Here is a 14,368-nt window from a genome sequence, read left to right as displayed (position 1 = left end):
AGCAACCGGGGATGGGAGGTGGGAGGGAGAGGGGACCTGCAGTGCCAGGAAAACTGATTGTTTTCCTGGCACTGGAGAGTCCCTTTAATCAGTAACAAGGTACCGTATATTCTAAGATTATTTGGTAGCGTACATCATAAAAATTGTATTGTAAATGTTGCACTAATATCATGTAACACGTATGATGGACACATTCAGCCCAGAAGTTTTTTCCGTCAATCATTCAAATCTTTTGAAAAGATTCTAAATAGGGGTATGTTTAGGATTGATGGAACTAAGTCCCTGCAAATATTTTCCTTCTCGCAATGCAGCCTAGCACTATTTAATGAAAAATAAAAAATATAGGAGGCTAACAGCCCTTAAAATGTTTATATATATATACATACGATACATATGCTGTTTCTAGTATATGAATCTATGGGTATAGGACAAGAGACAAATTATAGTGCAGTACAATTGGTGATGATTGGAAAGAATATAGATTGTCAAATTGCACACTCACACTTTTTAGAGCTGTCTCAGCTCTATTTAGAAGGCATGGACGAAAGAATCCCTGTCTATGGATATAAGTGGAGGGTCTTTAGAGCTTGGATTCAGAGTTATGCAAGCATCATGTAAAAGAAACATAAGAGAAAATCCAATGGTATAGAATGTACAGGTTAATGTTATTTTGGAGGAAAATATCCTACTTACATAACCCAGAGCAATGGCCTGCTCTGGTGTGAAGACCGTGAGGTGGAACAATCCCCACCTATGGATGTATGGAGGAACAGGAGGGATGATGAAGCATGTATGAAGGATATACTCCACAGGTAAGTGTATAAAAAAATATTACTTTATTTTATAAAAAAAAGCTGAAAACAGCAGCTATATTAATAAAAACAAATAGTTATAAAAAAACAAACTGTGGGTATAGGAGTCCTCACTTGACGTGTTTCGCCATAGCTTTGAATCAAAAGTGGAAGTTCCACTTTGTATATACAGTATATTAGTTTTAAGTGCTGATCACCTCCTATATTTCTTTTCACTATTTGTTTCACAAGGGTGAGGGAACCCCTTGTTGGTGTATTGCTGCTAGCCTCTGATTGATATTGAGTGCATATTCATAACTGGTTTATAAAGCACTATTTAATATTTCAGTTGGAAAAGCATGTGAAGCAGCAATCTAAGGATTCAGCCATTGTGTAATGTCTACTAGTCAAAGATAGTGTTATTTTGATTTAATAAGCTTTTGAAATGATTCAATACTGTTAGAAATGTTTCCAAGTGATTTAGTATGAAACAAGGGGGGGTTGGCTGCACTCACCTGAACATGCATAAATGGGGGTGCTGCTGGGGCCAAATTATACAATACTCAAGATCCCGCGCACTCACCTATCCCAGTGATGGCGAACCTTTTTGAGCCCGAGTGCCCAAACCGCCAAACATGCCAATTTTTTTTCCTTAAAGTGCCAACACGGCAATTAAACCTGAATATTGAGGTTTAAGTTTAGAAAAAACAACTCGGACTGTTGTCCGAACTAATTAACAACTTTTGTTTTAAAAGAACACAACAACAGAGAGTTCAATGATACAAATTTTAAATAATGATATAAATAGATAAAATTAAGCTTATATTTATTAGTATCTCCAACAAATGCAATACATACACACACAGACTGCTGAATATAGAGACTGATGAATACACAGACAGACAGTCTGCTGAGTACGCAGACAGACAGTCTGCTGAGTACGCAGACAGGCAGTCTGCTGAGTACGCAGACAGGCAGTCTGCTGAGTACGCAGACAGGCAGTCTGCTGAGTACGCAGACAGGCAGTCTGCTGAGTACGCAGACAGGCAGTCTGCTGAGTACGCAGACAGGCAGTCTGCTGAGTACGCAGACAGGCAGTCTGCTGAGTACGCAGACAGGCAGTCTGCTGAGTACGCAGACAGGCAGTCTGCTGAGTACGCAGACAGGCAGTCTGCTGAGTACGCAGACAGGCAGTCTGCTGAGTACGCAGACAGGCAGTCTGCTGAGTACGTAGACAGGCAGACTGCTGCGTACACGCAGACACGCAGACTGCTGCGTACATGCAGACTGCTGCGTACACACAGAGACGCAGACTGCTGCGTACACACAGACTGCTGAATACACGCACACACACTGCATTGAGGGGTGTGTGTGTGAGGGTTGCTGTGTGTGAGGGGTGCTGTGTGTGTGTGAGGGGTGCTGTGTGTGTGTGTGTGTGTGTGAGGGGTGCTGTGTGTGTGTGAGGGGTGCTGTGTGTGAGTGTGAGGGGTGCTGTGTGTGGGGTGGGGTGGTGGGTGTGGGGTGCTGTGTGTGTGTGAGGGGTGCTGTGTGTGAGAGGGGGGTGCTGTGCTGTGTGGGGGTGCTGTGCTGTGTGGGGAGGTAGGGGTGCTGGGCGGGGGTAAGGGTGCTGTGTGTGGGGGGGTAGGGGTGCTGTATGTAGGGGCGAGGGGAGGGGTGCTGTATGTAGGGGGGAGGGGAGGGGTGCCGGGTGTGGGGGAGGGGAGGGGTGCTGGAAGTGGGGGAGGGGAGCTGGGTGTGGGGGAGCTGTGTGGGGGGGGTAGGGGTACTCTGGGGGGGTAGGGGTACTGTGTGTGGGGGAGGGGGGAGGGGTACTGATGGGGGGTAGGGGTGCTGTGTGTGGGTGGGGTAGGGGGTACTGCTGGGGGGTAGGGGTGCTGTGTGGGGGGGTAGGGGTGCTGTGTGGGGGGTAGGGGTACTGCTGGGGGGGTAGGGGTGCTGTGTGTGTGGGGGGTAGGAGTACTGCTGGGGGGTAGGGGTGCTGTGTGGGGGGGTAGGGGTGCTGTGTGGGGGGGTAGGGGTACTGCTGGGGGGTAGGGGTGCTGTGTGTGTGGGGGTAGGAGTACTGCTGGGGGGTAGGGGTGCTGTGTGTGTGTGGGGTAGGGGTACTGCTGGGGGGTAGGGGTGCTGTGTGTGTGGGGTAGGGGTGCTGTGTGTGGGGGGGTAGGGGTACTGCTGGGGGGTAGGGGTGCTGTGTGTGTGGGGTAGGGGTTCTGCTGGGGGGTAGGGGTGCTGTGTGTGTGTGGGGTAGGGGTACTGCTGGGGGGTAGGGGTGCTGTGTGTGGGGGGGGGGGGTAGGGGTACTGCTGGGGGTTAGGGGTGCTGTGTGTGTGGGGTAGGGGTTCTGCTGGGGGGTAGGGGTGCAGTGTGGGGGGATGGGGTGTGGGGGGGGGTAAACGTTTGAAAAAAAGTACATTAAATTATTATCTTCTACCACCCCCCCTTCTTACCTTTAATGAAGGAGGGGGGGGGCACAGTCATCCCTGGTGGTCCGGTGGTCGCAAGTACTGCTTCCGGTTCGGGAGGCAGGGGGAAGCAGGGGAGGGATCTTTGCAGCAGCTCCCCTGTCCTCCCGCGCAATGCTGTGTGGAGCGTTGCCATGGTAACGCGCGGCAACGCTCCACACAGCTTGCTCGCGGGAGGACAGGGGAGCTGCTGCTGCAAAGATCCCTCCCCTGCCTCCCCCTGCCTCCTGAACCGGAAGCAGAGTAGGCGCCTGCCATTTCGGGCAGGTAGGTGCCTACTCTGCAGCGATGGCAAACCTATGGCCGCGTGCCCACAGAAAGGGCCCGGCGTGCCACCTGTGGCACGCGTGCCATAGGTTCGCCATCACTGACCTATCCACTAAACAGCAACTTCAATGTTGAAAGATTTTTTTTTTTTTTTTAAACACCTAATCTAGGCAAAAATAATGGGGGTTTAGTTACAATTTGTGATCATACATTGCATAAGCCCAGGGGTCAAGTCCTGGGGAATAAAGTGTGGGAACTCACTCGAGTTCCACCCTCACCCCACCACCAGAAAAAAACAAAACTTGCATGCATATATAAACACAACACACACACTCAGGTGCACACATACACTCACAGACACACACTCACAGACACACACACAGACTCACAGACACACACGTACACACACACACACACATACGTACATACATACACTCAGACACACACACACACACACTCACATACACTCACACTCACAGACACACACTCCCAGACACATACACTCACATACACACACACACTCACAGACACACACTCCCAGACACATACACATACACTCACAGACACACACACACACACACTCCCAGACACATACACAACCAGACACATACACAGACACACACACATACACTCACAGACACATACACACTCCCAGACACATACACACACACACACACACATACACACACTCACAGACACACACACATGCACACATACACTCACAGACACATACAAACACACACACACATACACACATACACTAACAGACACACATACACACAGACACACTCCCAAACACATACACAGACACAGACACACACTCCCAGACACACACACACTCCCAGACACACACACACACACACTCCCAGACACACACACATACACTCACAGACACACACACATACACACATACACTCACAGACATACACACACATACACACTCCCAGACACATACACAGACACACACACATACACTCACAGACACATACACACACTCACAGACACACACATACATACACTCACAGACACACACACTCACATACACAAAAATTATTTGTATTTTTTTTTTTTAATTTAAAAATGTCCACCCAGCCTTCCTACCTGGAGAGCTGGCGTGGACCTGTCCCTGGGGTCCAGTGGGGCTTCAGTGCGGCCGGCTCTTGTCTTGCTGTCAGGCGCGGCGAGGGAGCTGTGTCCTCTCTGCTCCCTCTCGCCGCGCGGGCTGTCTGCTGATGCCGGGAGCCGGAAATGACGTCATATTCCGGCTCCCAGCATCAGCAAACAGCGCGGCAAGAGGAAGCAGAGAGGACACAGCTCCCTCGCTGCGTCTGACAGCGAGACAAGAGCCGGCCGGGGGGGATTCTTCAGGTGGCCATTAGGCCACCTCTTGGGCCCCTCATGACAGGGGGAACATGGGGACATTTGGGGGCGGCATTTTTTGCCGCCCCCTGAGTGCCTGCAGGACCACAAACGGGAACGGCGTTCCTGCACTAAAAAAAAGTGCAGGAACGCCGTTCCCACGCGTTCCTGCAAGACTCGAGCCCTGCATAAGCCTGCCACAACGTCAATGTACCCCATCTTTGGCAGGTCCTACACTAACAGCCTAATGTCTACCTTTATGAGATTAACCCACGTACTTGGGGAAAAAATTCCATCTAGGGCTCTCTGCAGTACAAGGCTAAATAGGGCCCTGGGATGAGGCACCTGTGACAGGGAGGGGTGCAGGGCCGGCGCGTCCATAAGGCGGCACAGTCGGCCGCCTTAGGGTGCACCGGCTCTGGGGGCGCAAGATTTCGGTGACCGGCAGGAGGGAAGCGCTCCCTCCTGCCAGGTCACCTTCTGGACCCCCGGCGGGCGGCAGCGTTCTAATGAGAGGCGGCGAGGGAGCTCTAACCTGTCTGCTCTGCTCCCTCGCGCGCCGTGTGCTGATGCTGCGGGAGCCGGAATATGACGTCATATTCCGGCTCCCGGCATCAGTAGACAGCCCGCGAGGGAGCAGAGCAGACAGGTTAGAGCTCCCTCGCCGCCTCTCATTAGAACGCTGCCGCCCGCCGCACGGAAGCCCCACTGGACCCCAGGGACAGATCCAGGCCAGCTCTCCAGGTAGGGAGGCTGAGTGGATATTATTATTAATTTGTGTGTCTGAAAGTGTATGTGTGAGTGTCTGTGAGTGTGTATGTATGAGTGTGTGTTTGTCTGAGTGTGTGTGTCTGTGTATGTGTGTGTCTGTGAGTGTGTGTATGTCTGAGTGTGTGTCTGTGTATGTGTTTGTCTGTGAGTGTGTGTGAAAGTGTATGTGTGAATGTGTGTTTGTCTGTGAGTGTGTGTCTGTGAGTGTGTGTGTATGTGTTTGTCAGTGTGTGTGTGTATGTGTTTGTCTTTGTGTGTGTGTTTTTCTGTGAGTGTGTGTCTGTATGTGTTTGTCTGTGAGTGTGTGTCTGAAAGTGTATGTGTGAGTGAGTGTGTGTTTGTCTGTGAGTGTGTGTATGTGTCTGGCAGTGTGTGTGTATGTGTTTTTCTTTGTGTGTGTATGTGTTTTTCTGTGAGTGAGTGTGTGCCTGTATGTGTGTGCCTGTATGTGTGTGCCTGTATGTGTTTGTCTGTGAGTGTGTGTCTGTGTATGTGTGAGTGTGTGTATGTATCTGTGTGTGTATGTGTTTGTCTGTGAGTGTGTGTCTGTGAGTGTGTGTATGTGTTTGTCTTTGTGTGTGTGTTTTTCTGTGAGTGTGTGTCTGTATGTGTTTGTCTGTGAGTGTGTGTCTGAAAGTGTGTGTATGTGTCTGGCAGTGTGTGTATGTGTTTTTCTTTGTGTGTGTATGTGTTTTTCTGTGAGTGAGTGTGTGCCTGTATGTGTGTGCCTGTATGTGTTTGTCTGTGAGTGTGTGTCTGTGTATGTGTGAGTGTGTGTATGTATCTGTGTGTGTATGTGTTTGTCTGTGAGTGTGTGTCTGTGAGTGTGTGTCTGTGTATGTGTTTGTCTGTGAGTGTTTCTGTGTGTGTGTGTCTGTGTATGTGTTTGTCTGTCAGTGTGTGTGTCTCTGTGTGTCTGTGAATGATTGTATGAATGTGTGTGTCTGTGTGTTTGAGTGTCTGTCAAATCAGTGAGAGTATGTTTGTGATTGAGTGTGTGCCTGTCAATGAATGAGTGCGTGTCAGATCAGTGAGTCTGTGTCTGTCAGTGACGTCTGTGTGTTTATCATTGAGTGTGTGTGGCCGTTAGTGTGTATACACCACTGAGTGTAGCGTGGCGGAGCGCAGTACAGGAGCTTCTGTTTCCTGTACCCGGCCAGACTGAGAGGAGGTGCTCACTGAGAGAGCACTTCCTGTCAGTCCAGCCAGGTACAGAAAACTGAAGCTCCTGTAGAGGGTCTGCTCCGCAACGCTACAAGACAGGTAGGAGGCACACCAGGAAGGGGAGTGTGACCGCTAAGAGGGTGGGGGGTGCACCAAGGGACAGAGAGGGGAGGGGAGAGAAAAACCAAGGGACAGGGAAAAGAGGGGGGAGGGGAGAGGAACACTAAGGGACGGGGAAGAGGGAGGGGCTGGTTAGGAGGCACATAGGTGAAGATGTTAATTTTAGAGGGGGGGCGGAAAAATTCATCTTCGCCTATGTACCCAAAAATCCTTGCACCGGCCCTGGAGGGGTGCAAAACCAAGGAGTTAGCTAGACTAAAGTGATTTAGTAGCAGAAGTCACCATTAAAGTCTATGGGTATTTTTGTAGATAAATCATTTGGACATTTTTCTGACAGTATTGAATCATTTACAAAGCCTATTAAATTGAGGCCTCATTGATTTATGATGGAAAGAACAAACCTCTATGTTTATGAACAGAACATATGCATCTACCTGTAAATGATGTTGCCTACAATAGAAAAAAAAGTGTAATTTCTCATCACTTAGTAAATCTGGCTCTATGTATTACTGTTACTTCTAAACAGTAGAACTGTATATTTGTTCTTGCTATTTGTGTGTAGAACAGCAGAAATGTTTCTGAAACGCTCGTTGGAAATGAGGCAGCGAGTTTTAGGTCCAGATAACCCTGACTGTGCTCAGTCCCTAAACAATCTGGCTGCACTGTACAATGAAAAGAAGGACTACGACAAGGCAGAAGAGCTGTATGAGCGGGCATTGGACATCCGCAGGAGAGCTCTGTCCCCTGACCACCCATCCTTGGCCTACACTGTCAAGCATCTCGCTGTACTCTACAAGAGAAAAGTAATGGCTGTTCATTTACTTTACAAATGACTTTTCAAACTCTAATGTTTTAAATATTAATCTTACACACTTTTATTTTATTTCGTTTTGTGGCGGTAACTAAAATTTTTTTTTAGCAGAAGCACCAGAAAAATATCAAATGAGCGAGATATTGAGGAAGGACTGGTATAAGCGCTAAAGAGATTGATAATTATTTTTTTAATTGTTCCTTATATATTAAAATAAGGATTTGGCTAGAACGTATTAGCTGACCCTAGGTTTGGTAGCTCTAAGTGCACTGAATGAGCCTGTATTTTACCTTGCAAGTGCACAGAACACTACTATGCATTTGATTTACCTGTGCGTCAGTTATGCCTACCTTAGTTGAAATTCATTTAGCATTTAATACAATTCAGTTTTGTTCTTTTAGTATATTTACAATACATATTTAGTATATTTACAATACATATTATATTGTATAATAGTTTATCAAGAAAAAAACTGTTGCAAATGCTTTCATTGCAATATGATGGTACTTTTGTTACTTGTGTCTTGTTGTCTGCTCCTGTACAGTCACTTTTTCCCTAGTGTAATCTGCTTTTCTCTTTTGTTTATAAATTGAAAGGGTTATTTACTGAAATGAGAATTCAAAGTGAATTTCAAACTTATTAACAAAATAAGACTCACCAGAAACAATCTTTAAATCAGCTAGGTTTTCACGTTGGGTACTCTGGCCTTAAATATATAATTTACTTTGAATCCTCACTTTAGTTAATAACCCTGTTAATGTTCTGAATGTACAAATAAGAGTTTCATAAAAGCACAGTTTATTTTCCATTACATTTTTCGTGAAAAGCAGAAAGCATAAAAGGTAAAGGTTCTATTTTATACATAAAAAGATGGCTCGTGAGCAAGGAACACTGTTAACGGTAACATTTCCTTAATGCTATTCTGCACTTTAATACATAACTTTCCTGGTTTGTTTTTGGCCTTAGGGAAAGCTTGATAAGGCTATGCCACTTTATGAGCTGGCTGTGGATATTCGGCAGAAGTCTTTCGGCCCAAAGCACCCCAGTGTTGCCACCGCATTGGTGAACCTTGCAGTTCTCTACTGTCAGATGGTATGTACTTCATGGTAATAATGGGATTTACTACATAATTTGAAAGTCTGAATTTAAGGGAATATTTTTTTATTTGCTGGTTCTGTATAAAAATAGCAGCAAAATGTCAGGGAATGGTAAACTCTGCTCACTAAAATGGCTGAAGGCCCAGAGCAGAACCAGAGAATGATGTTAAATGTGTTTACAGATTTCCTACATACACATTGCATAGTACTGTGGGTTTTATTGCTATATGATACACACTGTATATTACTGTTTTATTGCTGTGGAGCTCTGTGAGAACCATACACAACTTCACATTATTGTGAACAGTTAAATTCTCCATCCCTGGTTCACAATGTTATTTGCCCTATCCACCCATGCCTATATCATCTGCCCCATACATACTAGTCTTTATCGATGTCACTTGCCCCATTCATCTTTCATAATGTATTCCTTTTTCCTCTTTCCCTTCCAGTAGATAGAGCCTGATAGATTTCTCCACTCCAGTCTCAGCAGTTTAATTACAGGCTAGGGGAGGTCTTCTATTTTATGATGCTGATTGTGTTTTATGTTGTCCATGTATTTCTATTACATATCTACCTTAATTTTTCTATTTTAACTTCATTACTCCCACTCACTACATGCCCTCTTGTTACATCTTGGCCTTATCCAATGACCCATCCACATTCCATATCCATTCATCCCATCGAACTTTACTTTGATGCTCCCCTACTCATTTTACCTACCCATCACACTCCACACCTCATTCTACAAAATCTTTTTCTTTCCATTTCCTCTCATGCAGTTTTCCATTCCAACATGCACCATCTGTGACAGTAGGTCTCTATCCAGTTGCTTTTCATTGTTCCTTCCAGTTCGTATTCCTGGGGTGATAGAAGAAGCTAATAGTCTGCGCGGATGTGAAATACTAACACATCTACCTAATTTTCACGCCCCTCTGACTCTTAAGAAAACAGAGTACAGGAAGGAACAGTGGCAGGCAGCCATCCCAAGGACTATAATACACTTATCATGTGAAAAATGATCTTTAACCCCTTAAGGACCAAACTTCTGGAATAAAAGGGAATCATGACATGTCACACATGTCATGTGTCCTTAAGGGGTTAAAGACTTGCAGATTATGTACAACTCTAAATTTTAGCTTTTCTCTTTACAGAAAAGGCAAGTGGAGGCTCTACCTCTATATGAACGTGCCATGAAGATCTACGAAGATAGCTTGGGCCGAGTGCACCCTAGGGTTGGAGAAACACTAAAAAATTTAGCTGTTTTAAGGTAATGCTGCTGGTGTCTCTTTTTCTTGTAGCTCCATTGAATTAATATGCTGCTGTAATGTTTTAAAGCAGTATAGGCAAAGAAGGGAATTGATTTAAATTTGGTTATTCGTAAACATCTCTTTATTTACCAAAGGAAAAAAAGAGTTACCTGCGCTCTTCCCAAATCCCTATGCATATTTAAACAAACAGAGGTTATTTAGTTGCTCCAATGGCCATGAGAGTTTAGCCCATCTGTCATGTCAAGGCAGATATTTTTGCCAGAAGCTCAAGGAAGCAAGGTAAAAAGTCAGTGTAGGACCCACCAAGAGGTTTGACGTGACCTTGACTTGGCAAGTGGGCTAAACTCTCATGGCCACTGGAGCAACGAAACAACCTCCTCCTCAGTATTGCGAGTAGGGGCAGAATTTACTATTACTTAATCTAATCTGCTATAATCTTTACTTAGTATTAATAAATTTGGCTGAAAGACCAATTTAGGTCTTTCAGCCTTTTGGTTGATAACTCCCTAATACCATGGGAATTAGGGAGTTATCGACTAAGCGGCTGCAAGAGAAGTCCCGAAATTCCGAATTGCCGAAGTCCCGAATTTCGGAATGCCGAACCGAACCGAAACGAAAATTTTCCCCATGCACATCCCTAGTATGTTTTGGGGCTGATGTGTACTGTGGTCATTGCTTTCAGAAGCAACTTTCAGAAGCAAATGATTGGCTGAGACTGGGAAGCTACCACACACTCATACTATCACTGTGGTCCAAGATTGATGTAACTGCATTATGTGATTGGCTGCTGAAGGGCCAGATTTGGGGTATCAGAGATTTTTGTCAATTGCTCGAAAACAAAGACTCATAGCATAATTTGCATCTCAATATAATTAAAATATAGATTCTGACTGCATTGTAGATGACAGGTTCAGCTTACACCAACCTATTTACATTTTTATTTAAGCATGCGGATGTTTGGATCTTTGAGGAAAAGTGAAAGAAAATGAGATTGGCCATCACTTAGTCAATCATTCTCTATTATTAACTATTTCATTGTGACGAATGGGATTAAATGTACATTATATTATTACATATAGAGTTCCTTAGCCTTGAGCTTTTAATACATAATAAATGTACATCCTTCTCAATTAGTATGACTGATGGTAAATCTCTGAATGGAGCAAAATGAGACCAAATGCTGAATATGTATGAGAAGCCCTCAACATAGTGTTTCTTTATCTCAACAGGTACGAACAAGGAGATTTTGAAAAGGCAGCAGAACTGTATAAAAGGGCAATGGAAATTAAAGAAGCAGAAACATCAGTCTTAGGAGGGAAAGCTCCCTCTGGGCATTCTTCTAGTGGTGGAGATACTTACAGTCTCCGAAATAACCTACCAGCCAATGCTTTCTCTGAGTGAGGAGGGGAAGATACCTCCTCTGATCAGCAGGGTTAACTCCAGCAGTTAAATAATGGACATGGCATCTTGGCACTTTGGTATACCAGCTGCTGGGTCCAGGAATACAAATATAACATCATTTTAAATACACAGGTTTTCTTTTATTGAAGCAGGCTGCTTTCCAAAGATTTGTAGCGTACTTCCATTGTAAATTGTCCTCATTTTACCACACCCTTTTCTGCATCTGAAGGTATGACATGGAGATCGGAGTTATATATTTTGGGAACAGTGATTCAATTATGCCAGTTTACTTTGATGAGACTAAGATTAGCTTTAACTGGAGATACAAATATTAGATATAATATAGATTATATCTTCAGGTGATTTTTAAGAATAAAGAGAGACACAGAATTGGGCACTAACGCCATTGTAGGGATTTGTTCCCGAGAAAAATAATATCCATCAGTTGCAGTCAGATAAATAGCGTTTTGAAAGATTTATAGCCAGCTTTGTTTTGTATCCATCTGTACAAAGGGTAAAACATTTCTGTGCTGCACTCCTCTTAATGTGACTTTGGGGATGGAGATATTGATGTGGTTTATGGTTTTTACCTGCACTATATCTAAAGAGATATGAACTGTGAATTAAAAAAAACAGCACACTTGTATTAATGAAGATGAGAAATGAATAGATTCAGTATTGCTTGGATTTGTGTGTGAAATGAGGCCAGTATTAAATAAAAATGTATTTTCATTAATGAACCATTACAACAAGCATATTGGTACTCTATTGTTTAGAACTCTAGTCCTTTCCCCCTGATAATGCTAGAAAGCTAGCTGCCTGCTTTGCTAGCATGGCAGTGGTAAAATCCTTGTCAGCAAAATAAAGCACCACATACTACATACTAAGTCGTGACAAAAAAACATTGTACACAGGCCCATCCATTTACCTCGATATATACTAACGTGTTGGGAATTGAAAGCAAATGTAAATTTTAGGACCAAAATAACTGAATTGGAAAATAGAGATACTTTGAATTCGTTGTGAAATTTTAAAAATTAACAGTTTAGTGAAAAATGCTCACAGTGATGGACAATAAAAAACAAAAGATACATCAGAGCCATATTCAGTAAAATGCAGATGGCAGTCAGCAGTCTTTATTGTATCTGAAGACTGATATATGACTGAAATATAACTTTCTCCAAAGATGCCATTTACGTTGAGGAGTGAAATATTCTGCATGATTTACCATACAAAGCACATTCTGAGGTAAAAATGTTCTCCAGCTAATACATCTCTTCAGGGAAAAAAAGTCACAGACACCTACAGTACCAAAAGTTAGCCATTAGTGGTAAAAGTAATTTATGAAAGAAAACACTTTAAACCCACTTTTAACAATGTCAACAGTTATATGATCACAAGTAAGTTTTCATTTAAATTACAGAAAAGTATTAGACTGGGTTTTCAATGTGATATTGCACTATTGTAATGCATACAGTGTTGCTTACTTAAGTAAAACTTAAATGAAATGTTAAATTTTAGGTGAAACTAGCCGAAGTCAAATTATCTAAGCCAACTTAGATATTTATTCCAGTTAAGCGATTTGGACCTTAAATGTGCATTTCACTTTGAATATTTACTTCAAATGCACTTTCCAGAATATTTACTTTATTACTCTATCTCTGTGCAAAAAAAACAAAACAAAAACCTGATATTTATTTGTATATTTTACATACCAGATTTTGTTTTTTTATATCAATTTAAATGTATAGTCAAATACCAGTTTCAACATGTTGATGTGATTTGTATTATTTTCTAAACTATTAAATTCATTTTCAACTAAAAATGTCATTTTTGTATGCTCTATTAAAAAAGATCTGTGCTAGATGACAATACAGTATAATAAAAGGAGATTTTTTTTTAACAAGTTAACAGAAAATAATGCTATTGCAGGCAATTTTCTAAATAAGGAAACCAATGGAATCAACAGGAACATTCTACAGACTTCCATATTGATTTTGTTAGTGATGGTTTGAACATGTTCCCCAATGTGTGTAGATGTGCACTGACTGTAGATTTCATACAAATTAGAAACATTGCTTGGTCAAAAGTATGTGAATATCTCTTCTAATTAGAGGCTATTTCAACCCATTGCCGAAGAATCATACATACAGCCATGCAATCTTCATAGACAACCATTGAAAGTAGATACTTTAATTCAAAAAAGCTTAAGGATTTTCAGCATTGCATCGTCATAGGACACCTCCTTTTCAAAAGCCAGTTTGTCAAAGTCCTAGAAGAGACACCCAGTCAAATTAAACTGGTTTAACCCCTTAAGGACCAAACTTTTGAAATAAAAGGGAATCATGACATGTCACGTGTGTCCTTTAGGGGTTAATTATAATGCTGAAATATCTAACTCTGGAAAAGTGAAAACATGTCTGGAAGAATTCACCATCAAGCAAAATGAGGGAGGAAAACTTTCTGGATTGTGGTGTTGTAGGCAATCCACTTTCCTGATGCAGACAAATGGGAAGCGGGTCATCTAGAGATCTTCTAGGTATAGGGTCCTGGAAACACATCTAATGGCCTCTTGTTTGAATGCTAAGTTCCTGGTGTTTAGCACCAGAAGAGACCTGTGTGTGGCTCTGGAAATTGAACTGAGGGTGCCTTGGAACTTCCAGTTGATTTACTTGCTTCTTACAATCCTTTTAATACCTTGAGAAAAAAAAAAAAAAGAGAAAAACCTATCCCTACTTTTAGTATATAACAGGATCCAGTTCCGCCATTCGCAAGCAACTTTAGTCAGACAGTGAAATGCAGTCCTTGTGATTGACCACAAGATGGTGCTGAG

At 43.3% G+C, this 14,368-nt stretch overlaps 1 protein-coding gene across 2 annotated transcripts in view; it reads left to right on the top strand.

Annotated features, from left to right (window-relative positions):
• NPHP3 (nephrocystin 3) overlaps positions 1-13,289 on the top strand; it is a 97,139-nt gene extending 83,850 nt beyond the window's left edge. For both annotated transcript variants that reach the window (XM_063452163.1, XM_063452162.1), the window contains exons 25-28: positions 7,518-7,758; positions 8,733-8,858; positions 10,018-10,133; positions 11,364-13,289. In XM_063452163.1, coding sequence (XP_063308233.1) covers positions 7,518-7,758; positions 8,733-8,858; positions 10,018-10,133; positions 11,364-11,535 — 655 coding nt within the window. In that variant the 3' untranslated portion in view covers positions 11,536-13,289. The remainder of the gene's footprint in view (positions 1-7,517; positions 7,759-8,732; positions 8,859-10,017; positions 10,134-11,363) is intronic.
• Positions 13,290-14,368: the final 1,079 nt, after the last annotated feature.

Source organism: Pelobates fuscus, chromosome 4, assembly GCF_036172605.1.
Source record: "Pelobates fuscus isolate aPelFus1 chromosome 4, aPelFus1.pri, whole genome shotgun sequence".
Taxonomy (NCBI): Eukaryota; Metazoa; Chordata; class Amphibia; order Anura; family Pelobatidae; genus Pelobates; species Pelobates fuscus.
The sequence above is the reverse complement of the archived record's forward strand: the minus strand, read 5'-3'. Positions and strand labels throughout refer to the sequence as shown.